Source organism: Apteryx mantelli, chromosome 22 (genome assembly GCF_036417845.1).
Source record: "Apteryx mantelli isolate bAptMan1 chromosome 22, bAptMan1.hap1, whole genome shotgun sequence".
In the NCBI taxonomy this organism is placed as follows: domain Eukaryota; kingdom Metazoa; phylum Chordata; class Aves; order Apterygiformes; family Apterygidae; genus Apteryx; species Apteryx mantelli.
In genome coordinates, this window is record NC_089999.1 from 10,711,013 (window position 1) to 10,738,839 (window position 27,827).

Consider the following 27,827-nt stretch of genomic DNA (forward strand, 5'->3'; position numbering starts at 1 on the left):
GGCACAACAAATGCAAGGAACTTGCTGTGATGATGTCCAGGTACAAAAGTGTGTGATAAAACTGAGGAAGGAGCTAGGGGATTGTTTCTAGAAGTTCCTCACTAAGAAAATACTTTGTGTTTGTGGCCACAGAGCCTTGCCAGATCATGCAAACCAGTTGTTTCCTATCTCATATGATTGCTGAGGCTCTGATCAAGAACTCTATGAATGACTACAACAGATCAGTCTGAATTTTTTGTACAATATTTATTTAAATATAAAGAAATAAAACATGTAATTCAATAAACATCTCGTTCTGCCCTGTGTTTTTATTTTATTGCCATGGCATCAGAACTGCAGAAAGCAAGGAAAAAAGGATTTTGACTGAGAGTAGTGAATAAGGAATACATCACTTTCCAAATGATATAATTTGGGGGTTATCTGGACAAAGAACCTTTTAGTAAATAGCTAATTATTGTATGCTTTCAAAATTTATGTAAAGTTTTTAATGTTTTCTCTGTCCCTGATTATTGTCAAATATATTAAAACAACTTTAGAAAGTTAATTAAATCCCCATTTTCCTCCTCAGCCACTCTGACAGTCAGGCTTTGTTTCTACAAATACAGAACAAGTGAGTCTCGAAATTCTGAGAAGTCTCCAGAGATAGAATCCTTCTCAATTTCCCTTCTGAGATGCTTACATATGATCTGTGCATTGCTTTTCATCAAAATCCAAATAATTTTACCTCATCCTGTCACCTTCTTTAAAAGCTTTTGGGGTACAACAGTTGATGAATATTGTATTTGGAAAATGTTACAAGCAGTAGGTGGATGCAGCTAAAAAAGTTATAAAGCTATGAACAACTCTTGTCTCCATTGCAATAGAGATATCCTTGGAAAAGGATAAACACCTTTTTCATAAAGTGTAGAATACTGCTCCAGTATGTTTTTAAGTACTGGATACTTTCTAAACTCAAAACTATTTGTCTTTAAAGATAAATCAGAAACAGCTTGAATTAATCTTACAATACTCTGTTTCAACAAGTATTTTAATGTATTTTTTTCTCAAAAATCATATGTTTTTAGCATGTACTATATCTTTATAAGCATAAAAAGCAGAATAAAACCAACCCTAAGCCCTCCACTTCAACTGCAATAGGGGTTAGTCACATATGCAGATAATACGAAGGCATTTTAATCCACAGCTCCCCTCTCCCAGTTTCTTCCTCCCAGCTTATTTCTTTTGACTCACATCATGTATGGGTTATCTGAGGAATTATTTTCAAGAATCATCCCATCTTTAAAGTGTGGGTTATCTTAGGTTTGGGATTATAAAGGAAAAATTCTGTAGTTTTTTATATAATGTAATTTGGGGAATAAGCATGTTTATATGTGACTCTGAAGGAAGTTTTATAGCTACTAATCCATATATGTGGTTTATTGTTTAAACATTTTATATAGCATGAATTAACAAACTACATAAAAATATTTATTCTTTGTATCTATAGTTATCTATTAGAATGGGTAAACAGTAGTCATAATTCATATTATGACAGTAGTTTTGGTCTTAAAAGTGCTCAGCAATGTTAATTAAATTACTATTTTAAACTAGATTCTGCATTTATTTATTCAGTAAATTACTACTATCTGAAACTCAGTTTCACAGAGGAGAAATACACGCTTTGAACATAAAATCTGTAATCAGCTTTTAAGTGTTCTGGTCTAAGATCTGATGTGTTCTGCAGTGAGTTTTACTTTGACTGTTTTTACAAAAGCTTGTTTCTTTTCGTAATATGCAGCTTCATTAATAAATGTTGGATAGACAGTACTGTCCCCTTTATATGCAATTACTTCTCCATCAAGAGTCAAAAATAGAGGATCGCCTTTATTCAGTGGCTGCCAATCTTGATCCTTTGAGAAAGAAAATAAATAGAATATATTTATTTTCAAGGTTTTGTAACTTTCATGTGATTTCTAAGCTTATGCTCTTAAGAGACATTCTCTGCAGTTTATGGCAAAAGCTTTTAAAAGAATTCCTTTTAATCTTTACTACCTAAGTTTGGTTTCTGGCCTTTGTTTTCAGGCTTTTATAGAATTCACTGGTAAAGGTGAGCTAAAAGGAAATTGTATATGTTCACAATTGATTAAAAACAGACCTTCATTTCAGAATCTAAAATTAGATTCACCTTTTAGTAGAATATAAGCTATCATTCTAGATATAGTCTTTTCCTTTCAGTTTTGAGTTCAAAATTGGATTTAGGTTCAGAGATTCCCAAGTCAGTTACTGAAATACTGTATGACTTTAGTGATACAACTTACTAGATGGAGAGCCTAAAGTATTCAGTAAATCCACTGGCAATATTGTCATTTTCAATATCTTATTTGCTATTAAAAATATACTATACTATAAAATAAGCAGCACATGAATACTTACAAACTGTTTCAAATGGAAGTATTATAGAATTTACCTGCAGTTTAGGGTGAATAATAGCAATAATTTCATCATTTTTATTCCTGGGATAATCTACTTTCTCCATTATTTTGTAAACCTCAATTGTACATGGTGGAAATTCTTTTCCTAGAAAGAATAAATGTAATTTAAGGTTGAAATGAACAACTGCCTGTTAAAAAGAGCATTGCATTACTTATTCTCTTTAGAATGGCTTAAGTCATAAGGTTGTAACTCATCAAAGTTTAGTGATTAGAGTAAAGATTAGTGGTTAGCTCATGTATCATAAAAATGTCCAGGTCCAGATTTTTAGTCGCCTGAAAGCCAAGTTGCAGAAAGAGGATCCAGTTGCGTACTGTTGCATACAGAGCCCTGATCTCAATTTGATCAGTAGTGCTGAAATGTGACCTTCCAGTCAGTTCTGTATACTTAATTTCCTCATCTATAAAATATATCTTCTTAATGTAATACCTGTGTTTGGTAGTGTTGCATAACATGGAATGATATCAGTGCTATCGAATCTTTACCATTTCAGCACAATAATGGCAATCCTGACATGCACAACTATATTCTTTTCCTTCTGCTTCCAAAAAAAACCCTGCTGACAAAATGTACTCAGAAGCAACCTTCAACACCCATTTTTGTCAGTATGTATTTTATATAGTACATAGGTGTAGAACAATCGTACAAAATTTCTTGATAATTTGAGATAACCATGCACAGAAGGCATGGAAATTAAACACTTTTCTTAATATTAATTTATGTATATAGTGTTTTCCATGTACATACTACTATACAAATACTGCTAACTACTATTTCAGTTTTGCAAAGCAACTTTAAGATCAAGATTCAGAATACTTACTGAATCTTCAGAAAGGGGAAATATCCTTAAAGCTATCCTAAGGAGCTATGCAGGTGTTCTTCTGACCTAAAACTAACATGTAGGTGGTATACAGAATGTATGACAGTATTAATGAAAGATTAGTTAACACTGAGCATTTCTGATTTAAGTATCCTAGCTGCAATTAGCCAGCAAAGATTAGAGCAACCCTGAGACTAACTCAGCTCTGAAATATGTACCCACCACATACATGCTGTTAGGGGATAAGTACCCTTTATTGATTAAAGCTATTATGGAACTAATACACTTTTACCAATATTAGCAAAAAGGATGTAGTTTTGTAATTTATCTTTGGTACTACTGAAATTAATGCAGTAAGTTTTGCAAATTCTTAGTTCATGAATAATAGCTTATAACTTAAATAAAAGATCACTTATGGTCACAAATAGCTACTGGCTTAAAATCCCCAAATTTAACCCGTTTAACTGTAAAATGTCGTAGCCCAATTTTTATTTTTATTATTATTTTTTTTTAACTATTCTCTTGCAATAATCTACTGACATGACACACGGGAATTTATTCTTGCATTACTTACTCTACCTTTATTGAAAAGGTGTACAAAATCAAGACCATGTTTGACAATCTTCCTCATTTTCTCCAAAATATCAGCTCTAACAACACCGTGTGGTTGCGGACCCACCTCCACGCCTGTTTACAAATGAGGGAGATTATTAATATAGCCATCACATATGACATGCTTAGAAGACACAGCAGAAATACATCACTCTCTGTTTTATGTTTAAGAGGAATTTTAAAGTACAAAAGTATGTGATTGTGTAAAGTAAGAAGGAAATTTAGCTCACTAGTCAGTATCAGTTAAAAGAACTGTATGTACATTTTTGGATGTGCTACTAGGGTAAGAGGAAAGGGTCACAATATATGTTCATTTCTCTTATTCTTTTCCCTCCTTTCCATGCTACCTTTCACAGAACTCATTGTTTAATATGAAAGGCAAAATAATGATTTTTTTTTTGTTTATGGCTATGGTTTGATTCCATAAATGGAAAAGTAAACCACTTCTATCCAGAACATCATTTCCCCCTTCCTTCCTCACATCAATTCTTTTCCCCTTCTTGGCTAGCAAACCACATTTCATCCAAGGCTTATTTAGAGGAAGTAAACATTTTTTTTTCTGAAGCTGATATTTCTTCCTTATCCTCAAATATTATAAATATTTTCTGAAAACAGTGGGTTAACTCAATTTATGAAATTCCATCAGGCTTCTGTATTTTGTAAGCCAAGCAAAAATGAGTGCTCTTTAGAAAGATAATCATGTATGTTTTATTTGGTAAATACATTGTCAAACAAATAGTTACTGCTATCAGAGCACTCTGTAATGTAATGAAATAAACAGATAAGGACACAGGCGTGTCTTTAATCATTTCTGGTTGGTTAAAAATGGTCTTTATTTTTCATATTTACCAACAGGATGTTTTGCTACAGAGCGAGTTGTTGCATATTTCAAGGTTGGATGTTCAATCAGCAAAATAGGACAGCATTCTGGAGCCAAAGCGTTCTGTGAAGATTGTTTAAAAATGTCTTTGTTATGCAAATATTTTTAAATGTTGTGCTACAAAAGATTACTGATGCAGAAGTGATTTACACAATGTCTTCAATATGTTGCCTTTATTTCATGGCCCTCAAAGAAGTAGGACATCTTTAGAAAACAAACAAAGCTGTATTTGTTGGTCTCCTTTCCGTTAGCTCATGCCAGGCATGCTCCACTGAACTTTGCTGTCTGCTAATATAAATGAACACAGTTCTAGTCTTAAATTGCTAACAGGAAAAAAACCCTACTCGTCAATGTTTCAAAACAGAATCAAAACACTGTAAAGCAGATTTCAAATATTTTTCATGTTAAATTTAGACATTAATTGTGAACTAACCCTTTTTTTCAACTTTTTTTACATAGAATCCTCCTTCAGACCTTTTTCCTCATTGCTGCCTACCACTGCTTTATTGGATATCAGTCTTCATATGATTTCAGCCATAAGCTGTCTGTATCTTCAAATGCTTTATAAAGATTTAAATAGGATACAGGTAACAAGAAAAAATCAGATCTTGTATATCTTCTTTCTAAAGTAAGAAATTTTTAAAAAACTGCTCTATTGGCTTAATCTTGATGTCATCAGTCACTGTCTAAATCACTAATTGCTTCAACCAGAATACACTTAAGCCAGCACTTTTGAAAGCCCCACTCTTCCAATACTTATCAGCTTCAGGAATAGCAAAATCAAGCAACTTTCAAAGACATATCACTATTCCTATGAATACTGATCAAGGGAACATTTGCCATTACCTAATTGCATTATTTTTTTCCATATCTTTAATTCATAAAAGTAATGTTTTAACTTTTCAGCATCTGTGACCCAAATTTTTCTAAGTTTCTGACAGAACAGTGTAAAAGCAGATTCAATTACATTTATTTTCATATGTATTATTTATTTTCATATATATTATTTGAGGCGTTACTCTTAGCCCCTCAATTATTAATACATGAAGATTAAGAGAATTCAAATCTGAATTATCTGGTACTACAATCATATTCTTAATTATCTCTGATATTAAATAACCTGTCCTATGAGTAATTAGTTTAAACAGTTTTGCAGAAAAAAGTGTAAAGAAACTACAAAGTAATATATAGTAATACAATATTACAAATAAGAATCTATTTTAATAGTTCATTTAGTTTTACCTTGATATAATGAGACATTTGAATTGTAAAGTCATCCCTGGAGTTTTCAAGAATAAGAGTACAACCCATGTTAGAAGTGGTGTTGTGAAGGTCAAAAATAAGGTCATAGGCATCATCACTACCTTTTGGACCAAATATATGATTGATTTCCTGAGCCCTTCTCACTTCATATGGAATATCTTCCACCACTGTCCTGCTGTTAATATTAGTACAAAGAAATTAGCAAACTCATTCCATGGCTTTACAGTCAACAAAAATACGTACAGCCTTTTCTTTTTATTTTAATTCCATATTTGACTGGAATTGAAACCTCCTATTTAATTACCAATCTGTTAGAAGTTGATGAATTTGTGCTTGAACAAAGCAAGTATGACTGTTAATATAAAACAGGCCTTATTGTTATGTATCTCGTGCAAATGGTAGTAAGAATTTTTTAATCTGATCTTAGCTGGAGAACTATTTACTTCTTTTATTTCTTTACTTTGATTTCTAGTCCATATAACTCAGAATTTCTCTATATGCAGAAAACTAACTCCAAATTTATCGAACTTAAAGCCTCTTCCAAGATTAGATCCAGCTCCTACTGAAGATGATAATCACTCAGATAATGGTTCATGCCCTTTCATCTTGGACCTCAGTTGCAAAGTCTTTCATAACTTGCTTCATTTCTTGTCTTCTCATGTTCTGATCAGACTTTCACAATCTATTATTTGGAGCCTTCTTGACCCACAAAGCTCATAGCTTTGTGAGGTAGCTCATCTTGCTACCTCAGATCTGTTCATCCAAGGTCTTGATATTTTTAATCACAAGTGACTAGGACTATACTACACTTAAAGAATGGTCTTAGCCTAAGGAAAGGTCTAAGATCTTCTATTTCCTGTCTGTATTGGGGCCCTACAGGCAATTCATGTATGACACAAGATATCTTTCTTACATTAACAGTGTACAAAACTACTCTAGGTTCAGGCTTGTTCTGCATAGACAGCAAACCTGTTTTTGATGACAGACTTGGGATAACACACATATGCAATATAGAAACACCTATTATCTTTTGGGCTAAATCAAGCTTGCTTTCTTACTACAGCTCAAGCTTTATAAGACTTTATTAATTTCATAAGACATAATGGTATTAAGTTGCATAAAGAAAGGTTTGTTAGATATTAACAAAACACCTTACTAACTGCAAGTATATTTACGCATCAGAAGAAGTTGCTGAGGAAAATTATGGGATCACCATTGCTGGAGTTTTCTAAGAATCAGCAAGGCACAATCTATTAGGAATGGTTGCCATGAATTGATCTAGTAGTGGGACAAGAGATGGTTAAGAATTTTTATGTGACCACTCAAGCTCCTTTTCTATTTTTATGATTCTGTATATAACATATTCTACCTTTGTATTCTTTAGTTCTGCCTTTGAAATTAAAGGTTTCTTCCAGTAAGACTCTTACAGTCATCTTATTAAAGCCAATGGGACATCCACCATTACCTTCAGTAGTATCAGGATTTCATTCTCTTTTTTCTTATTTTGTAAAATCACTTGTAATCTTCAAGAGTCTACAGTTGGAGGGGTCAGGTGAAAGTCTTTCAAAAATACTCACTAATGCTGCAAAAGGACTGGGCAATGGAAGAGGATTTACTAAGAAACATTAGTAAAAATTGCAAAAAATGAAGACAACCCACAGGTGTCTTAACCTAATATTTACTCAAGCCTTTCATGTTCAAAACAGCTGAAAACAAACAAGCCCACCTTTTTCATATATATTTATCCTAAATATTTCATATATGTTTATCCTAAGTAAGCAATTAAAAGAATGGCCTAAACACTTGTCACATTTCTTTAAAAGTCTGTTTACCTTATATATAATAACTAACAACAAAATTCTCTGTAGGATAAAAAGTCAGATGAAAAGGCATGGATGCACTGTAAAAAGAACCATACTTATAAAATATATGTGATGTATATTTTTCCTTCAGTGATATTCATCCTTAAGACCTTTCTGATACATTATTATCTCTTTATCCTGCAACTATATCAAGTATAAAAATGTTTGGTTCATACAGCAAAGTACACATCTGGAAGAGCTTCCTCAAAAGCAGAATAACATAAAATCCCATTAAAAATTTAAAATAGATTTCTCAAATATGAACAGGTGGATTCATGTCAATTTTCATATTATAGATTGTATTCCTTCTTTTTAAAATAATGTGTCAGTTTGTGTACCATTTTGCCATAGTATACTTATTTCTAACTTGGCTAATTTCAAGATTTCATGTTTTATTATATATAACAGAAATTAAATATACTTCCCCAAGTGCAGGCCATTTTTATTCTTTTTTTCAGATGCATAGTAATATGTTTCTATTTAAATGGCTTTGTGTTTTCACATCTGCTACCTTCCTGCAAATATAATTGTATTCAGAAGAGATCCAAAGGTGAATTGCACGACTCAGAAAAGCAACAATGCTTTAACTTTACACAAATACAGCTGATCTAATACTGATTTAAAATACAATGTTTAAGACTGATGTTTTGGTTTGAGACTCCTTGTACTAACAATATTTTTTAAATGAATCTGTTACATTAAGGCAATTTGTTATTTTGGGGTTAAAGGTCAATAATTTCAGTTATGTGACTCCACAGTTAAAATAGTAGTGGAAGTTGTGTTAACATTTAATCTAGAAGGGAAACTCCTGACAATTTTAAAAGCAGAAAATTAAAACAACACAAAGAACAGCTATTCTTACCCAAGATTATCAGGGTCAAAAACACGGTTCAGATCACAGTCAATGTATCTAGTACATTTCTTCACAGCTCTTGGGTTGCTTATAAATGGTTTCACTTCCATTCCTGCTCTTTGAATCTCAGCTCCATGCTCTTGCCAGTGCTTGACCAAATATATCCCTGATAACTCATTACCATGAGTTCCTCCAAAGATAGCAACTTTTCTTACCGGAGGTTTATGAACAGAACGGGAAGTCATGTTATTCAGCAGCTTTAAGAATTGCTGAAAGCAAAACAGAAAATAATGATAAAGTAAAACTTTTGTTTTCAAGAAAAAATTATTTTAACTTTTTGTAATAGGAACTTCTTTAAGCCTGTTTAGGTCAGATGTGAATGAAAGCGTATTAACATTTCTGCAACAGTTTTAGATTCCCGTTGCAACAGGGGGAGTTGCTAAACTGACACTCCTCCCTCTAAAGGTTCCCTCCCCTTTATTTACCATATTTAGTAATATCTCTAAGTCTGTTAATGGTACTGTCATACAGTTCAAAAGTTAACTTCTTCAGGCAATCTCCATTAATATATGAAATATAGGTAAATAATGTACTAATGAAAAAAGGTATGAAAAGACTTTTCTAATGTATGCTTTAAAACAATATTCACTTAAAAGTCTGATAGTTTTGCATTTCAAACTAGGTGTAACAAGTATACTCATGTATGTTTTAAATTGCATAAACATCACAGTATATGAGAGCAGAATGATTTAAACTGAGCAAAACCAGTAAAATATGAATCATATCTTGGCTTGAGATCAGCACATAATGATGAAACATCAAGTACTTCCATCTATAAAACAAGAACAGCTGAGTTCCTCAAAACGTGTTGTTGCTTGTATGACCCTTTTGTTCGTTTGTTTTATAGTATCTGAAGCACAGTGATTGGACGGAATACTAACTAAAATTAAAGTGCAATTTAGCCACAATTTATCTAGTATTCTTCACTATAGTTCTGTATGGGGATCTGCTAACACAGACCTTTGTGACATTGAAACAACTTAGTTGGTGATGACCCTTCTAACTTCTGTAATCCTCTTATAAAAAAAGGAAATAGCCACAATGGAGCAAGAGTTGTGCTCTCCTCCCCAAAAACTTAGTCAACAAACCTGACTTTTTCCAGTTCTAACAGTATTCAGATAGATAGGTTTACTCAAAGGAAACTTAAGCTAAACAGCAGCCAGAACTTCCATTATACTCCTACAACCTGATGCTGATCTAGCCTTCCGTGTACAGTCCAGCTTCAGCCTTGAACTCCTTGAGTGCATGACAATAAACACTTTCATTCCCAAATGCTTTACTATAGACGGCTAAAACTTTTCAAATAAAAGGTCTCAATAACAAACAATAAGTTTTACCACTATACACAACAGAAGTACTTACAATCAGTGCCTGGCACACAACATAAACATAAAAATAGTGCATTTAAAGGAATAAAAGTGTTTATTAAAACTGAATTCCTTTTTATTAAGATTATACTCCAGTGATTTAGAAGATTTGGCTAGTATCTGGGAGAGGTTTTGTAACCCCAGATTGATAGGTTATAGGTATACGAAAAGAAAGCTAAACACAGTACTTACACATCCAGATGAATTCTGCTGTGAGTGTACTTCCTACAAAAGTTATTCTCTGCATTTCAGCTTATGCATACAGATTTGCTGAACCGTATAGTGACTTAATACTGTGTTTACTTAGTCAGCTGTATTACTCCTATACTTGTACGTTGTTAGATATGCAATCATAGTAAGTAATTTATTAAACAAAGCAGTAAAGCTGTATTTTACAACGCTGGACAGTTTGTACTGTCCTTTGACCCTCTTCTCTTTAGTGATGGTGCCAAAACTGCTATTTACACGCCGCCTGAAAAAATGACTCACACTTTGAATCTTGGTTTGTTGAATTTCAACAACACAGCACTTTGAAGAGTAAATGGGAAAATGCAAATATGCACTGCTAGTAAATATAGTGTCTTTCATTTCTGATGGTATTGTAATGGTTATAATTCCTTGCAAAAGGTTGAATGAAATACAGAGATCGTCTATGCACTTACCTCATTTAATATGCAAGAAGTATGTCTCCTAAGAAGGGCTTTCTTAGGACAGATACAGTGCATTTCCAAACATGAGTTTAGGAACTAAAGCCATGGAAGCCTCTTTTATACCCTTAGAGCAACTTAACTTCCAAACAGTTTTTAACTCCTGGACTCCCAGGACATTACTAGTGCCTGTGAACTTACGGGCGTAAATGAAAACACTGGAAAAGTTTTCATTCTGCTGAATTAAATGCTGGGAACAATTCTTTATTACTGTGCTTGGGCAATATTCATACTTTGAAAAAATATTTACAGAAGCATGTGGTTTATTAAGAATTCAGTATTGCTTTTGTGCACGGCATTTTTTCTTTTCAACAAAACTAACGGTCTATGAGTAAGGAGTGTAGGATGATATACAGTTATCGACAATGATACTACATAGCATAAAATATTTTATGTACCTCTCTCCCCACTGAGTTGACCTGCTCTAAACTCTGTAGAAGAGAACAGGCCACTCTCCAAAGCATATCAACTTGGGATTGAATCTACAAGGCAGCGGAGAGAGTTGCCTGTTGGAAAAAGCAAGTGGGAACCTCAAAACGTTCGGTAAGCCGTATGGGCTCAGCACGGGTCACCGCAGACAGGCAGCAGTCGTTACCTGCAGCACCAAAACCCCCTAAGCCATCCCATCGCCACTCCTACCTAGAGCACAGCTGGGGGTTTCACTACAACAGGAACCCCTCGGATGGACAGCGCAGGCTCTGCAGCTCCTGCCAGCTCAGAGGTGACCCGTACTTTCGGTAGGATCCCCCTGCGTGAATTAAAAGCAACTGCTGTGAGCTACTAGATGGACCTAGATCGTAATTGTAATGGTGCGTACTAGAAATGCCCTTCCCCAGCCAGTCCCAGCTGGTGTATGCAGAGCCCACCGGGGACGCTTGGACATTTTTACTCGGTCCCTTTCCTTAACACCTCACCAGTAGTTGCATTAAGGGCACTATACAGCTTCACTTTTTTTTGTTCTAATACTATGTACTTGAGTATCTGGCAGTGCATCGGAAAGCTCAGAATGTGTGCCAAATGAGCTGAAATACATAAGCAATAATAAAAAGAAAGTAAATGAGATAAAGGCTGGGTATCAAAACGACAAAGGTATACATAAATGTAGTAACACTGCACGCTTTAGTGCCTAGCCAAAGCCTTCCCAAGTACCGGCTGAACAAAAAGGGATTATGAAAAGACGACAGGCTGAAACCCTGCCTAGAGCTAAGACTTTACACAGGAGCCAGTCAGAAGTTAAACGTTTGAAAACAGCGGTGGGTAAAACCCAGCCCAGAGCTAGTGGTCAAGGAGCAAAACAGCCTGAAAAACGAAGGTACATTTATATCCACATTTGTGTGTCCTGGAAGTCCCAAATACGCCACCACGGGCGGCACTACCACGAGCAGGGAGATGCTCAACGAACCCTACAGACAGCCCCCCTGTCAGCGCCCTCCTCGCTTCGCTCTCCCCCGCCGGGCACGAGCAGCTCCCAGCCAGGCCGGTGGCCCCGCGCAGCCCCTCCCGCGGGGCGCGGCTCCTGCCCCCCGCCCGCCCCCCTCGCCAACGGCCGCCCGCCCGCCCGCTGCCAACGGCGGCTGCGCGAGCGGCGGGCGGTGCCGCGCCGCCTTCCCGCCCTTTTCCGCCTCGCGCTGGGGGAAGCGCGGGGAGCGAGGGGGTGACCGTTTTTTCCGTTAATGTTTGGCGGGCTTCACCTCAGGCGTATCCTTGGGGTCCAAAGCGTTTCCTTTAGCCTGCCGCTGAGTACCGCTGCTGTCTGAGCACTGAGGAGGGTTACACTGAGGGATACCCTTCCATTCCCCATCTTTAGATCTGCTTTTTTCCCTCAACATTTAGCTCTGAGCTTTTGTTTTCTGTTTACTCAGCTTCAAGAAAAGGCAATAAGCAAAATAATTCAATCTAAAATACTATACAACACCAAAGCTGGCTTCGTAAACTGAAACGTCAGGTTTATGGGGCTTTATTTTACAAGTATATTACTTACTGATGGCTATTAAGCTTTATTGTGCCACCAAAGCAGTTTAAATGTAAATTATATTGCACCAATGAACCAGAAGCTGCTCTAATGTTATCGAACATGTAATTCATGTATATCACAGAAGGAAAGAGCAAATTGACCAGCTCTTCTGGTCTAGTTGTGGTAGATACTTGGGCTTAATTCTGATCAACATGTTTAATAGCTGCATGCAGTTAACTACTGAATCAACAAAATAAATGTAGAGGCAATGTTTTATATTGGTGATGTTCACATGCCATTAAAAGCAAGTATACACAACTAACTTCAATAGAATAGCAACTGATACAATATTCAAGCTGTGTAGTGACTTCAATGTAAACAATAATATATGGATGTTTACTTTAGAAGTAGGTTAATCAGAAAGCAAATACAGCAAGCTATCTGTTATCTAACATGTACTTTTTCTGTTCATAGTCATTAAAGAATGTTTGTTGGGTAATAATGGTTTCTTATATGTAAAATGTCTTCTATATGAGGAAATCAGTTAAAAGTTTTAGGTCTGCACTATAACATACAGAAAAGTAATTTATTTTTTGAAGTATGACACTATTTTTCACAGAATAGTTAAATCATCAGTTTTGTATTCAAAGCCATATACCTTGCCATCACAGTTTGCAGCAATGTTTAAGTGAAGTATTCATTTTCTATTAATACTGTATTTTCAGGAATTCAGAAATATATCTTGTATTTGAGTGTATAGATACGTTTGAATTCAGAAGTGGATTCAGTATTTTTACAGCATTTATCTTTTTAAAAAAGGTAGAGAATATGACTTCTCCTTCAGGAATGCAATCATTTGGGCCTTTGCTCTGCAAAGACCAATTTGCATGTTACTTGACTGCCTGTGAATGCATCCTAAATCCAGTACAACTACTCACACATTTTAGAAATGTTGTCTAAATTGATGCATGCAATGGGGTATACAGAGAATTAAGACAAATTGCCACAACTTTGCATATAAATTGGATGTCTTTAGTGCATGAATTGGTTTACTTTCTCCACTTATATAACTTTCATACAGTGAATTTGGAGTAAGCAATATGTTCTTGTTTATTAGGATACACAAAGAGAAATGAAAAGGAGTTTAACTGACACTTCAACTCGTAGCACAGCAGGTACCAGTCATTCTTTTGTACCTTACAGTTTACACCTCATTATGCTTGTGTGTGTGTGTGTACACTATATATAGAGAGAAACTATATATGTTATATATATAGTATATATACTATACATATATGTATATGTAGTATTCAGTCTAGACTCCGTTTCCAGAGTGGACCAGTATGGATTGTCTGTTTTATTACAGCCCAAGGCAAAATTCAGAATGGATTCGGGGGACTGGTCACCAAGTGAAAAGTTCAACTGAGGGAAGTATTTGCAGGACAGAGGTCTGGGCATATAAATTCTGTAGAACAATAGCCAGTCTATCTTACCTTTTTATGGAATATCATTCCTCGGGGTAATGTAAAATAATAGAATTGTTAGGTAATTATTATTCACATATTTAAGTATAGGTTGTGTATCCTTTTGCTGCTGATATGGTATTATTATGTGAATTTTAATTTTAGGTTGTCTGCCAGTACCTCTGTTCAATCAGAAAAAAAGAAACAGACAGCCTCTCACTTCAAATCCACTTAAAAATGAGCCCTGTACCAGTTCCGGAACTCAGGCTTATGACTTTTCTGTCACATCACTGGGTAAATAAGATAGTTATATTTTTAAATGGCTGTACATCCATTTAAACGTTAACTTTATTATGTATTTTATTAAATTAGACATCATCCTTATCAAGAACTATATGCCTCCTTTATGGTTATTGCTGAAAAGTTCATTATGTAAAAAATGTCCTCCAGGAAGTTTCTTTCTCCTCTACACAATTGAGCTTTTTTACTTTGTGCCTGGAGGGAGGTTGACTCTTTGTGTGTTAGAGAATGCAGTAGCATGCTGGCATTTAAATGGAGTCTCTTGGAACTCTGACCTTTTGTTTTCAGTTGATTTCAATCAAAATTCAAGGCCTGTGTTACAAGAAGAAACATTTATAAGATGTCTTTTTTGTAATCCAGAAGAGAACTTCTGTTCCCCAAATCGTGCTTTGAAAGAATGATACAGAAATCTATCTCTATTATTTTCATTGTTTATTATGGTTCACTTACAGCAAAAATGTCTCTTTGCTAACAAGAAATAAGTCTAATGTTTGTAATTTAAGCATTGTCTAGAAAAGGCCTATAATTACAGATATCAGAGGATCAGATTCCTTCTTTTTTTTTTTTGAATGAGTGAGACTATTTGTGGAGTATTAAGCAAATAAATGATAGGAGCCCTAAGTATACTTATTGCCTTTCAGTCTTTTCAGTTTGTATCCATATGCAATGCTTTGTCTTTTGAGAATTAGGCTGGGGAATTGCAAACCCAGAAGTGGCTGAACTACAGAAAGCAGCAAACGATGGGTATGTAAACCAGATTATTTTGCTTTTTAATTTTCATCTGGTTATTATTTGTTTCATAAACTACAATTCATGTGTCTATCTTACAATAAAGATGGTACTATGTCTCTGATACTTTAAATTTATCTTTAAAAGTCAAACAGAACATCAGATGGCTCCTTCCCTTATGAAACCACAAAATGCATCACAGTATAATTCAGCAAATACTGGAAAAAACTTGTATGCCTTCAGGTTGGTAAAGTCTGTAATTTTTATTATCCTTAACCCAAGCTATTCTTATTCTCATATGAAAATATATCCTGTATCATTCTATATTCTAGTAGCATTCAGAAATACCCTTTTAATCCTCAGATCATCACTGTACTCCTAAACGATTAAATTCTGCTTATGAGCCAAAACCAGTGAAATCAGTGAGTATCTTTCCGGTGTACTATTGAGGCCTATTAGTTAGACCTAATATCTCGCCTTATTATCAGGCCTGAAATTCAACCTTGCAATAAAAGTTGCTAGAATTCTGCTGTTCTTGTATGTTACTGAGTTATGGCTTAAAGTATCAGGCATGTCTGAGATTAACTAGATAAACTACTTTACTAATTCTAATTTTCATAGTACAAAAAAATCATAAGTTTTTGAGACTCCACTTTGCTTGCATTGAAGTTTTGCCCACTTGCAACCTATATTTGTTTTTTTATTGTGATGGTTTCATATCTGCAAAACACTCAAGCACATACATAAGCCTCTTTGCTGAATCAGAACCTTTACAAATAAATGCTTTAGAAAGGAAGGGGATCAACAGAGAGCTAGGAGAGAAACTCAGAATTAGAATTCCAGGAATTATTTATCAACAAGTTCAAAAAAGTTTCTCTCAGTGTGCAGTGGGGCAGTTATACATCAGAACATTCAATCAAAACTGAATTTAATTGTGAATTCTATGGTCTTGCAAACCAAGCAAAAGCTTACAGGCTCAGATGCCCAGAGCTGGTAGAAAATCTTCCAGCAATGTTATAATTATCCTTTTCTCTCTTCCCTTCCTCCTGTTCTTTTCAAATGGCAAGAAGAGAGTGTAAGTATCTTTCAAAGAAGTGCCTTCTAAGGCAAAATGGAATGGAAATGGAAGCAATTTCTGGACCTCCTTTTTAAAATGTAGACTTAGGAAATCATAAAGTCAGCACTAGAGTTTGATGTAAATGGTTTCTTTAGTAATGGTGGTAGAAGGATAATTCAGAAATATCATGCTCAGAAGAAATTTTGCTTATTTTATTTTAAAGTTAAGAAAAACATGTAAATCTTAGGTCAGGAAAGCCCTTATGCAGGACAGAAATTAAGAAAGTTTTTAAGTCCTAATGAATTCAGCGGGATTTAAACACATGTAATTACAGCTCTGTATATGGACAAGTTTAAGTGCACAATCAAGTGGAGTCTGTTGGAGTGGAGTTTATTGGAGTCTAAATATATGCCAGATTTTTTTTAAAATCTGAAAGAATGACACATAGAATTCCTTTACTTTCCTATACTTTATTTACTTATCTGAATATTCAGAATAGGTATTGTAATATTGAATTATATATTATGTTACACTGCAGGGCAGAAGAGAAGACTACCAGTACTAAAGGTTGGAACAGAAATGCGTATACTCCTTTAAGTAACAGAACAGATTTAATATCTGATAGTGGAATTATTCGAAAGTTTGAGAACATTTCAAGTAGTTTGAAAACTATTCAGCAGCAAAAAAACCCTGGTAACCATAATTCTTCTCAGCATATCAAAACAACAGAAATCAGCCAAACATACTCATCTAAAGCACAATGGCCAGCGAAACCTAACACTGTATCAAGAAGTCTGCAGGATCATCATAGTGTGGCATATAAATTTAACCACAATATGCAGCAAAATAAAATGAATGAAAAACAATTTGTTTGTGTTCAAGAAGACAAAATTCAGGTAAATTTATGCAGAGAATTAACAGGACGGTACAATGAGGAAAACAGTAAAGGGAAAGAAAATTGATGAGGCTTTTATCAATTCTAGCTGTCTTAGTAAACCCTTAAGTTTCTGAAAATTTAAATTTGAGATTTTTGTGTTATAATATCCTAAAATCCCCAGCATGATCATATAAATTGACAGGGAGTTATTTGTCCAGTCTGAAAAAATATTCTAATGTTAATGTAAATATTGCATATTTAACATAACATGTAAATGGCTGTCTGCCTTTTAAAAGTCTGTAAGTGTTTCTAACTGGAGTTTTCGTCTTTCTCTGAAAGGAAGTTTCATCATCTCAATTAAAACTTAAAGAAAAACAGAATTCTTTGCGAATCATATCTGCAGTCATTGAAAGTATGAAGCACTGGAGTCAGTATACTTATAAAACTGCACTATTATTTGAAGTTTTAGGTAAGTGTGGTAGATTGTGCTGTAACTGTTAATAATGGTAGGACAGCCACCAAGAAAAAATGTGTTATTAACTGTAGGAACAATAGAAATACTTTGAAACCCAAAATACTGGCATGAGTGCCATTTAATTTTTCTGCTAGGAGATCCATTCAGCTATTAAAGGTGAACAAAATAGGAACAAAATTAATAATACAGTCATCCTCCAATATTTAAACTCTATCCTGTTTCTTTTCTTTCCTTTTTTTGATATGTATTACAATGAATTTTCCTACTAAATAGGGACCTTTTGTAGGGAGGTACAGTTTTACAGTAATTTTTAATAGAATTAATCTGGGAATCAGTCCAAACCTGGAGTGCTTCTAAATGTAGATGACGTTTAGTGGCTTCACTTTCCATTATAACTGACGTTATCTGAGAAATGAACATAACCAGAGATGACAGAAATGACTGAAGTCTTTAAATCAAGATGAATAAGAATATACATTATAATGGGATCTCAGGAGACTCCTATATTGACAAGACTGCAAATATTTGTAAAGTTGATTTGCATATAAAGATAAACAAAGCTTTAAGAGAATTTTGTTTTGCTCTGGTTTAAAGTGATGGTGATGAAAACCACATTTGGTCACTCACTATGTAAAACCCCTAATTTGCATTGGAACTTCCAGTATTGCCAACATGAGTTGTGGTAGAAAGCTGATGCTAATATATATCTTAGTGCTTTTATGTAGTAGATGTTGTCACAATATCTTTGTATATCGTATTTAGTACTGCACTGATATTAACGTCCTAACTTATTTTTACTAAATGGTGTAGGCACACTCGATTCTGCAGTCACACCTGGAGCATATGGGGCAAAGAATTTTCTTTTGAGAGATGGAAAGGAGAGTCTGCCATGTGTGTTTTATGAAATTGTAAGCATTTCCATATCCATACATAATGCAGACACCACTAACTACAGTCCCTTTTATGAAGTTAATAATGCATGTTCTAATAAAAGAGAAAGTTAATGTATAAAAGAAAAGCTGGAAACATATATACTGTATTGCTCCCAAACTGGTCTAGAGCAATAACACAGCCACTATTTAAGCAGCCTTAGACTTCTATTTTACCAAAAATATTGAAGATGTAGATGGGAATTTCATTTCAGCTCCTAAGTAGTTGATAATGGCCAAGAAGCTGGCATGGAGGTAAATGCCTTCTACATTTGATACAGTCTTCAGAAATCCACTAATAACAAACAACATTTATTCCCCAGGTATTTTGAAAGCTTTTTTCATATCAGAAAGGTGATTTTTTGTTTGTTTGTTTATTATGCTCATTGTGAAGGACCGGGAGCTTCCAAGACTGATTAGAGGTCGAGTGCACAGGTGCATGGGAAACTATGACACAAAAAGGAACATTTTCAAGTGCGTCTCTGTAAGACCAGCAACTATTCCAGAACAAAACACTTTCCAAGAATTTGTTAAAATTGCAGATGTTGAGATGACAGCATATGTAAAAACAATGAACGAAATTTAAAACAGTTGAAATGGTTGTCCAAAGCTTATTTTCATTCATCACTACCCATAAAGGCTGGATATCCTAAAGCATTTACCAAAACTAATACTGAAAATCTTATTAAATAATTCAAAATGTCACTAGGCTGTATTATCCAGCAAATATTGATAACAATGTTTTGATGTTTCCACATGTTACTTTTCAGAGTTTATCTTTGCTAGTTATCAATGCAATAACAGGTTTTTGTTGCTTACTTGATTAGAGTTCATTGAAAAAATTCTGAATAAAAAATGTTGAATTTATAAGTACATTATTTATACAAACTGTTCCTGTTTAACTAGGAGTAACCAAGTCCTATCCTTTGTAATGGAATGGATTTTTTACTCAATTTTGTCAAAAAAAATAATACCCTTACGGTCCTTTCTGACTGAAAATTGCAAGGAGTATCCCATTCATAGCACTTCTGTCTGTTATCCCTTGTGGATGGAGGTATATGGATCACTGAAGCTGTAGAAAAATTGCTCAAGGGCACAAAAGAGTTTGGGGAGAGGTGACGAACACAGAACTTCCCTGCCCTTGCCATGGGACCATCTTTCATGATGGATGGACCAGGTTCCTGTTTATGTGTCTTTGCCTTCAAACATTAACTTTCATAGATTATTCCTGCTGTTTATATTTCCTTTCCCCTTATACCATTACCTTACTTCAGAAGCTTTTAACCAAATCTGATGGGAACTGTAAGCCAAAAAAAAGTCAAGAAAATAGTGAACAGTGTGATTTTTTTATTATACAGTGTTGGCAATTGGAAATTTCACATTTAAAATAATTGAAATATTGTATCCAACAAGTCAAATACAGAAAACAGTTAATATTCTAAAAAGGAGTCAGCTAGTCAACGCAGAAACACATTAATGGAAAATACAGCTTTAGTTACACTTAAAAAATTATATATTTAGAATAAAACTTGAACCTGATCCAGTAAATTGTTTGACTTTTAACAAGAAAACGCTTTTACACAATTTAACTTCCAGACAGTCTTTATAAAAAAAGTGATCTGTCAGTGTTAGAAAATGTATTGTTAACAACATCCCACTCTAAGTTCCAATTGAGGATCTAAAGTATATGCTTTACTAACTGTTGTTAGAATCATTTATATTATCAACTCTAGCTTCTGTGGTAAACTAATTCTGAACATGGACATTTACATGACAGTTTCGTCTATCCAGTTGTAGAGGTCATATACATATCCTCAATTTCCTTTAAATATAAAATATTAAAGAAAGTTCCAAATGGAGGCATTAGTTTAATTCATAAAAGGTGAAGAAGGTTACAGGAAGTAGAGCTTGAAAATGTTCAAAGCAGAAAAAATCAAGTTTTAAAAAGTAAAGGGTTTGGTACAGCAGTGTTGTAAATTGTAAGACTCCATTGTAACAGTAAGTTAAAATTACAAAGGAAGCTTGAAGGATGGGACCAGGCCTGCAAGCCCACGTGCACACAATCAGCAGCACACAAGTGTGGTGGTCCTGCTGGTTCTATTGAATGAATGATGGTTCCAGTCTTGCACGTATGAAAGTTATATTAACAAGCAGTGACAGGAATGGGCCATTTATGTCTACTAGGTGTGTTATGGATATTAATAAAAATCTAACATAATTTTACTGTCAGTAAGCATTTGGATCTTTGCAAAAAATGTTTTCTATTTTACACTAACAAATCACTTTTTCTAGCGAAACATTAAGTGAACAATCGTAAACATTACACAAAACAAAAAACCCTACATAATACAGTTTTTACACATTATTCAACATTTTTCAGTTGTTGATTTTTTTTACCGTATTGATCCTGTCTTGTATAATGGTTCTAGTGTAAAGGCACAGGTCGGTTAGGAAAGAAAAGCCTGCATCTCTTTCTCTCTCTTTGTTGCAGTTATGATTTTCTTTTTACCTGTTTTTGTTCATTTTTCCTCACTTTTCTGACTTTTATATGAAAATTATCAATTTCAGCCATTCATAAAAAAAAGTGTAAGACATTACTAAAAAGTACATTGCTATAAAGAAATGACTGGAATTTATTCTTTTTACTTTAGAGACTTTCCTTCAACCTATTTCGTTAAATATTTGGAAGATTTAATTCCTTAGTTACTGTGGGTAAAAACACATAGCTCTCTATGTACTTACTTCTACTATGAAATCTGTATTGTAGAAGATTAGTAATGGAAGTTAATAAGTTTATGTGCAGAATTGGCTTTTAGAGTGCATGAAAATGTAAGAACAGACAATTATTTTGGAAAATAATAACGTTCCATTGACGTTCAGAAGGTGGAGGAATGTAAACAAGACTGTAGAACTCTTTGACATGTATTAAAATAAAACTATCTGTTCTGTCTGTTTGCATTTTCTTAAACATCCTCAACATTTCTCTATCAGTCCCTTCATGTACACTTTTAATTAAAAAAAAAAGAAATTCACAAATTAGTTGGGTTCAACTAAGTGAAGAATAATAAATTTGATCACTTGGTTTGTGCCAAAATACAAAACTGAGAAGTACAGCTCTGAATTAAATATAAACTATGCTGTTTATTTCTTTATTAATAAATAATAGAAAATAAAAGATTATGTAGTAAAATGAAAATAGGATTAGAATTCAATTTCTATTTTAAATGAAAAACAAAAGAGTGGAGTGAGATTAGAAGCCAATGTTTCTTCTGCATAAGGCAATCAAAAGTGCACTTATTTCAATCCTTGATAGTAATGAATCCAAATGCTATTGTGGAAATTAGACTTCACAAATTTCGCATGCAAATACCCATGAAATAGGGTCATTTGCTTGTTCTGACATGGCATCAGATTCTTATTCATGTTAAGTAGCATTTCACTTCACAATAATTTTAGTTAGGATAATGGGCTATTCGATAGGAATGGAAATATCAGAATCCAGTCCATTCTCACTTGCATTGTCACTCCAGAAAAGGGCCTATGGGCACATATGTTTTTTAAACAAAGTATTTGCTTTTCCAGCCTTAAAAAACATCCAACAAAAAACAAAACCTACAGTTGTCATAGTTCAAATGATTTTGTAAAACTCCACATAAAATTATAATCTAGACAAATATGTAAAACAAATTCTTATCACTTTTTTTCCTGTTGTTAAACAGATCATCATTGAGCCTTTGGAAGTAGTCAGATCCCTCTCTGACAAAAAGTCATCATCTAAAACATATGCAAGTCTCCATTAAGATGACTTTATATCTTGAATATCAGCTTAATATTAAAAAAGTATGCCTACAACTTACAATATGCAGGTACTACTAAAACATATAGATTAAAAAGAAACTGTTTGCTTGTATACAATTCTTTTTAGATATCAAGCTTAATTTTAGGCCACAGCTACTAGCAGGCTTTTTTTCACAAATCAAAATAATCATAACAAAATATTATTGGTTTTAAAATTATTGGGTTCATAAAAGTTTTGACTTTAATAATATATAAAAAGTGAATCGAAGCTCTTAAAAGACTTAAGGTTTTGAGACACAAAAGAAACTGTTTGGGAGGTAGACAGATGTATTGAGGATAAACAGATTTTTTTTTTTGTCTAAGGCATTATGCCAGTATATGTTTAGAGCAGTATAAAGGCTGCTGATTAATCTTAGTTCAATTCCAGAGTGTTCGCTACTCATACTTACGGAAGACTATCAAAGCACTTTTGGTCTTTGTGTGTCTGACCTTCTCTCCCCATCTCCTTTTTTCTTTAGCCATACAGCTAAATGGAAGTGCTATAATAATTTCTGCCCGTTGCCTGTAGACAGGGATGTTTTGTTCTTAAACAATAATAAAATACTATAAAATAGTAGGTATTGGAGTTGGAGATATGTGCTCTTTTGGTGCATATTTTGCAAAGAATGGTAAAAAGACAGACAACATGACCCCAACAATTGCCAGCATGTACCCCCATCCAATCTGGCAGTTTCCTGCATAGTAGATGTCTGAATTCTCACAGAATCTCTTCACAGTAGCAGAGTTGAAACCAAAAGGATAAACCAAAAGCCCGGAAGCCATTATGAACACTAGAGAGGAGGAAAAAAACAACAATTATTATCGAGCACTTAGTTGCTTGAAAAAAAAAAATGTTTACTTTAGAAAGGCAAATGTATGTTATATTAACGGAAAAAGTCAAAGCTTAAAAAAACACTTATGATTTGTCTCAGAATATCTTCCCTTTCATAATTACCTCTTAAGGACAGCAATGTCATAACATGGTAGCAAGTTGGCATAGGGATTATTTTCGTGAGAATTGCTGCCCATTGCATAACTTCAAAAGTGTTGTAATCTAAATTATGTAGCCATTTACAAAGTAAGGTTCAAATATGAGGGACTCCAGAGGAGAAGAATTCCTAAGTCTGCAGATTCTAAAACAGCTTGATTTTCTTCTGAATAGCATTTTTGCACTTGTGAGAAACTATTACTTCGTTCTGCCAAATAAAAACTTTCAGTGAAGGGTTTAAATGTAGTTTTTCAGATTCTGCTAATTAGGTTCTAATAATATAAGCATTTTCTCATTATTCTCAATATAACAAACTTATATTGTTAAAAACAATCCTGTGTTTGGCCCAAAGATCATGAGATGAAAAACAATATAGTCTGTGTTCTTTTTAATTGCCTTTTAGCATTTCAGCCTTTCAGAGAGTATTTTTGTGGAGGTTTCTCTGTAAACTTGAGGATAAGAAAAAAATTCCAACCTAAATTTCCCATATCATCCAGTTTTGACAGCTTGGGCTCTAAAAAACCCACACTAAAGCCTGTCCTCAGCATCTTGGCTCACGCTGAAGCTAAATACACAGAATAAAGGTGTATATGATGCAGAACTTTTCTAACTACACACATTAGACCACTGAAAACAATACAAAACTAAAAATGAAGCTAAACTAGATGCACACGAACATCTAGTCTAGCAAAGGTCACTGAGCTTCCCCAGAGGAAGAAAAAGCACCAGGACCGGCACGCGTGCGCTGCGCAGAGCTGAGCCCCAAAGCTGTGTCGCACTCCTGCCCGCCCAGGAAAACCCCGGAGCGCCACCGCTGCAGGAGAAACACACCCAAGCAACCCTGGAGAACGACCAGGAGCGGAGACTTTTCCTGTTGGAAGGTCTGTGTGTGTTTAAACCACTGAAGTTGAGCAATAAACCGTGTTCACCCCTAGGCCTATATGTGCTGCAGCATTCACTCGTGGGCTACTGCAGCTAAGAAGCCGAACAAGAGACTGCGATGTAAACTGGATACGCCGCGTGGCCACGCTCCAACACCAAGCTGCACAAGAGTGTCACGCTGCAGGAAGGCTCCTGAAATAGCCCCACGGTGCAAAACCTTCTGTAAAATGTTGGGCCCATTTGTGAAAGAAACTGAGCCAGTTTTAAGAGAAACAGCAACTGTTCTGAGCAAGAAGCAGCTCTAAAATTTAAATTTCAGTGTGTTCATCTATTCAAAGCCAAAATAGTCCACACATCTCATTCTGCAAAACAAAACATTATGCAGAATTGTAAGCAATGATTTTATCATAATCCTTTAAAAACTTTGTTAACTGTTAAAATTTGGTATTTTTCTGACACTCTCTCAAACCCTTGCTCTACTTCACATATCTGTCCATATAGATATTTTCTTTTCGATTGGTTTGCACAGAATTATGCTGAAGGTTGTGCTTTATAGTGACAACCAGTGTTTTGATTACCACTTGGTGCTGATGTTTTATAGTTGGATTTAATGGAAGAAGATTGGTTTTTTGAAGGCTGGAAATAATCTGTCACAGGAGAATGCAATGTGTTCACATATCAAACAGGCTAAAAAGTTACCCAGGATTTTATATCCTCAGGCATGTCATAGAATGCCCTCATTATTCTCATTTAGGTGCCCTTTTTCTTACAAAGGCTCAAAATACTGAATGGCCTGTTATTATCGGCAGAAGCCAAGCTTGCGGCCGTGGTGCTAATGACTGCGTAATGGTGCTGTCCATCAGGGGGGCCGGTAGCTGGGAGCCGCACGAGGAAGCAGCAGGGCTCCATTTGGGCTCTTCATATAACACTCAGCCTTCTGCACCGTTTTCCGGCAGCAAGCATCGCTTTTAAAGGTGTCAGAGTACGGCGGTGAGCGTGTATCACCATTACATGGAGTATAACCGCCCTGTCATGCAAGATGATCAGAAAGCTGTAAGTTACTTTTTATTTCTGCTTTCTGATCTTCTGCCCTCCCAAACAGCTGCAGTCTCAGCCCCTTCCTCTTCACTTTGCTGGGGTCCCGCAGCCAGGCAGTACCTGGCCGCTGCTCCTCGGCGGGGTTTGGCAGCCGAGGCAGTGCCGCGGGGCTCTGCTCTCGCTCCTTGGGCTGGCCCACAGCTTTAAAAAGGTGGTTTTCCTCTTTTTCTTTAAAAGGGGCTCCCGAATTTGTCAATTTTTAAAGCAAGTAACTTTAATTAATAGGAATAAGAGAATATTAGGAAGGCACTTCTTTTTATGGGAACCTCGGCATTTTGTACAAAAAGTTTTAAACGATTGGTGATAATAGTAATGAATTAATGTCACTTCTACTCGGGAAAAAAAGCAATTTTTGCTATTTTAAAATCCAATAAACTGTAGCTCTCTATCATTGCACTGGTTCATTCATTTCACTAAGCTCCTGAAGCAGTGGTTTGCAGTTCACTAGAGTGTGTGTAGAGGGCACCAATGTACAACTCTCTTAAATACCAGGCACAAAAAAGCCCAAATGGCTATTCTTTCTCTAAGACTGCTGGAGTTTTCAAGGTACAAAACAGAAATAATTGGACAGTTTTCTGTACCATGAGGCAGGAGTATGAAAGTTTACTTACGCTTATGTTTCTGTATCATTCCAGAGAACAACCACAAGTGCAAACAGGTTAAGAAAATAATTTCCATCAGCATTAATCTCTTGCTTGTTCACATCGTCTTTTCACACATTTTCTAATTTAGAGGCAGTACTGAAAACACATCTTTTTCTTCCAGCGGGTTTCCATCCAAGTTATGCAAGAATAAACTCTTAATCATGATTAAGCTAAGTATTATCAGGAATCATTGATCATAAAAATGAAATATTTCTTGTCACTCAAAATGCTCCATTTCTACAGGGCATATTTACCGTTTTCTGTTTCTGCGTCTGGTGACATCAATAGGACAGGAACCCAGAAGGGTTTCCAACCTGATTCCCATTCCAGGTTCACAAACATCCTTCCACTGGCTACCAACAAAGACAGTGGCAAAATCATATCATACATTTCCATTATTTTCCTTGTGTATTTAACGTATGGATAATCAACAGGAATTGTAACTGAGCGTTCATCACCTGTTGTGCGTTCCTGGCGATCATGCCTATACCAGCTGGCCGGCAGTAGGCAACCCATAACGCTGTTTTCACAGTTAATTCTCAGAATATACCTGAACAATGATCCACGTTTAGGCCATCTCTTTTCTAAAACACAGCCAAGCCCCCTGTGACTTCCCTCCCCCTTTTAGACTGTCAAAACACTACTGAATTAATACAAAAAGAATGATAACTTCTTCTTTTTAGTGTAGGATTGTGCTTTTTACATTCCTTAATGAAAACAGGGACCAGGAGGATCTGTACCTTCGGTATTTGATAATGAAGGGCACTGTAACTAACGTTTGAACTCTGCGAACTGCGGATGGAAATCCAAAAAGGGACCATAAATGTGACAGAGATCAAAAAGAACTGTGTGTGGGGGGGATTATTTTATTTTATTGTATTTGCTAATACGTTCAGACGATGTGTCCACTGTCAGTCAGACCAGTGACCATCTACCTTCTATATCCTTGGAGCTGAGAGCCGGTATCGCGCCTCCCCATGGCATCCATGAATTGAGAGCCCTCTCAATCGAGTGATTCTCTGCATGGGGCTAATAGCCCATGGACAGGGCGGCCAACGCACAGGCTCCCTTCTGAGCGACGCCGAGCCGTCCAGTAAACTTCAGGTCTTTATTTATACTTTGCTGCATTTGTGATTTATCAGGACTCGCGATACACTTACGAATCTACTGGCTGAAACAAAGATTCATCAGAGAGTCAGCTGCCTGGACTGGATGTGAAAACGCTCGGAATAGAACTGCTGACACTTTTAAAAATAAATGTATTTGAAAAAGCAATGGCCTACTTTTGCTCATTGCTTTGAGGTTAGTTTGATCCTATTAAGCCATGAAAGGAACGCCACAAAAGTGAGAGGTGAATTCAAGGAATAGGATAGTCATTTTCTTCTGTGGAAGGAATTTTAAAATCAACTCAAGCGTCACACAGGACCCCTTCTAATGCAGACTAGGAGAGGCTACGTTAGGAAACGGCACTGCTCCGGGCCCCAGGGAACAGATGACCATGGGCGGCGTGGGGATCTGTCTCTAGTCCAGCTAAGCCACTGGTGCTGTGGCTTCAAAGGCAAAAGAGCGAATATGGGTTATGGCCTTGGCAAGAGGTAACAGCAAAATATACTTCTGGAAAAAAATCACATTTCCATTTCACTTCATTCCGTACCCAATATGCATGTAAAATATAATTGACATAGCAGAGCTGCAAGGGTT

The 27,827-nt window shown here is 35.4% G+C and overlaps 3 protein-coding genes across 4 annotated transcripts in view; 1 reads left to right on the forward strand and 2 right to left on the reverse strand.

Moving 5' to 3' along the window:
- Positions 1 to 1,459: 1,459 nt before the first annotated feature.
- Positions 1,460 to 10,420, reverse strand: ASPA (aspartoacylase). 2 transcript variants are annotated; one of them, XM_013953858.2, is made up of 7 exons: positions 10,379 to 10,420; positions 8,769 to 9,016; positions 6,024 to 6,219; positions 4,751 to 4,844; positions 3,869 to 3,976; positions 2,447 to 2,556; positions 1,460 to 1,889 (listed from the first exon to the last, which is right to left on the reverse strand). In XM_013953858.2, the coding sequence occupies exons 2-7, from the start codon at positions 9,002 to 9,004 to the stop codon at positions 1,701 to 1,703; spliced, it is 933 nt and encodes a 310-aa protein (XP_013809312.1). In that variant the 5' UTR covers positions 9,005 to 9,016; positions 10,379 to 10,420; the 3' UTR covers positions 1,460 to 1,700. The 2 variants fall into 2 exon arrangements, with proteins under 2 accessions (XP_013809312.1, XP_013809311.1); XM_013953857.2 differs by having other exon boundaries at positions 8,769 to 9,028; positions 10,379 to 10,419.
- Positions 10,421 to 13,979: 3,559 nt separating this feature from the next.
- On the forward strand, positions 13,980 to 19,263 carry SPATA22 (spermatogenesis associated 22). Its single transcript, XM_013953859.2, has 8 exons — positions 13,980 to 14,022; positions 14,476 to 14,604; positions 15,300 to 15,354; positions 15,487 to 15,582; positions 16,935 to 17,292; positions 17,613 to 17,742; positions 18,559 to 18,656; positions 19,072 to 19,263. Exons 1-8 carry the CDS (start codon positions 13,980 to 13,982, stop codon positions 19,261 to 19,263), a joined length of 1,101 nt encoding a protein of 366 aa, XP_013809313.2.
- A 741-nt stretch (positions 19,264 to 20,004) lies between these two features.
- Positions 20,005 to 27,827, reverse strand: part of LHFPL7 (LHFPL tetraspan subfamily member 7) — a 33,669-nt gene continuing 25,846 nt past the window's right edge. The window contains exon 3 of the mRNA XM_067309943.1: positions 20,005 to 23,305. Coding sequence (XP_067166044.1) covers positions 23,079 to 23,305 — 227 coding nt within the window. The 3' untranslated portion in view covers positions 20,005 to 23,078. The remainder of the gene's footprint in view (positions 23,306 to 27,827) is intronic.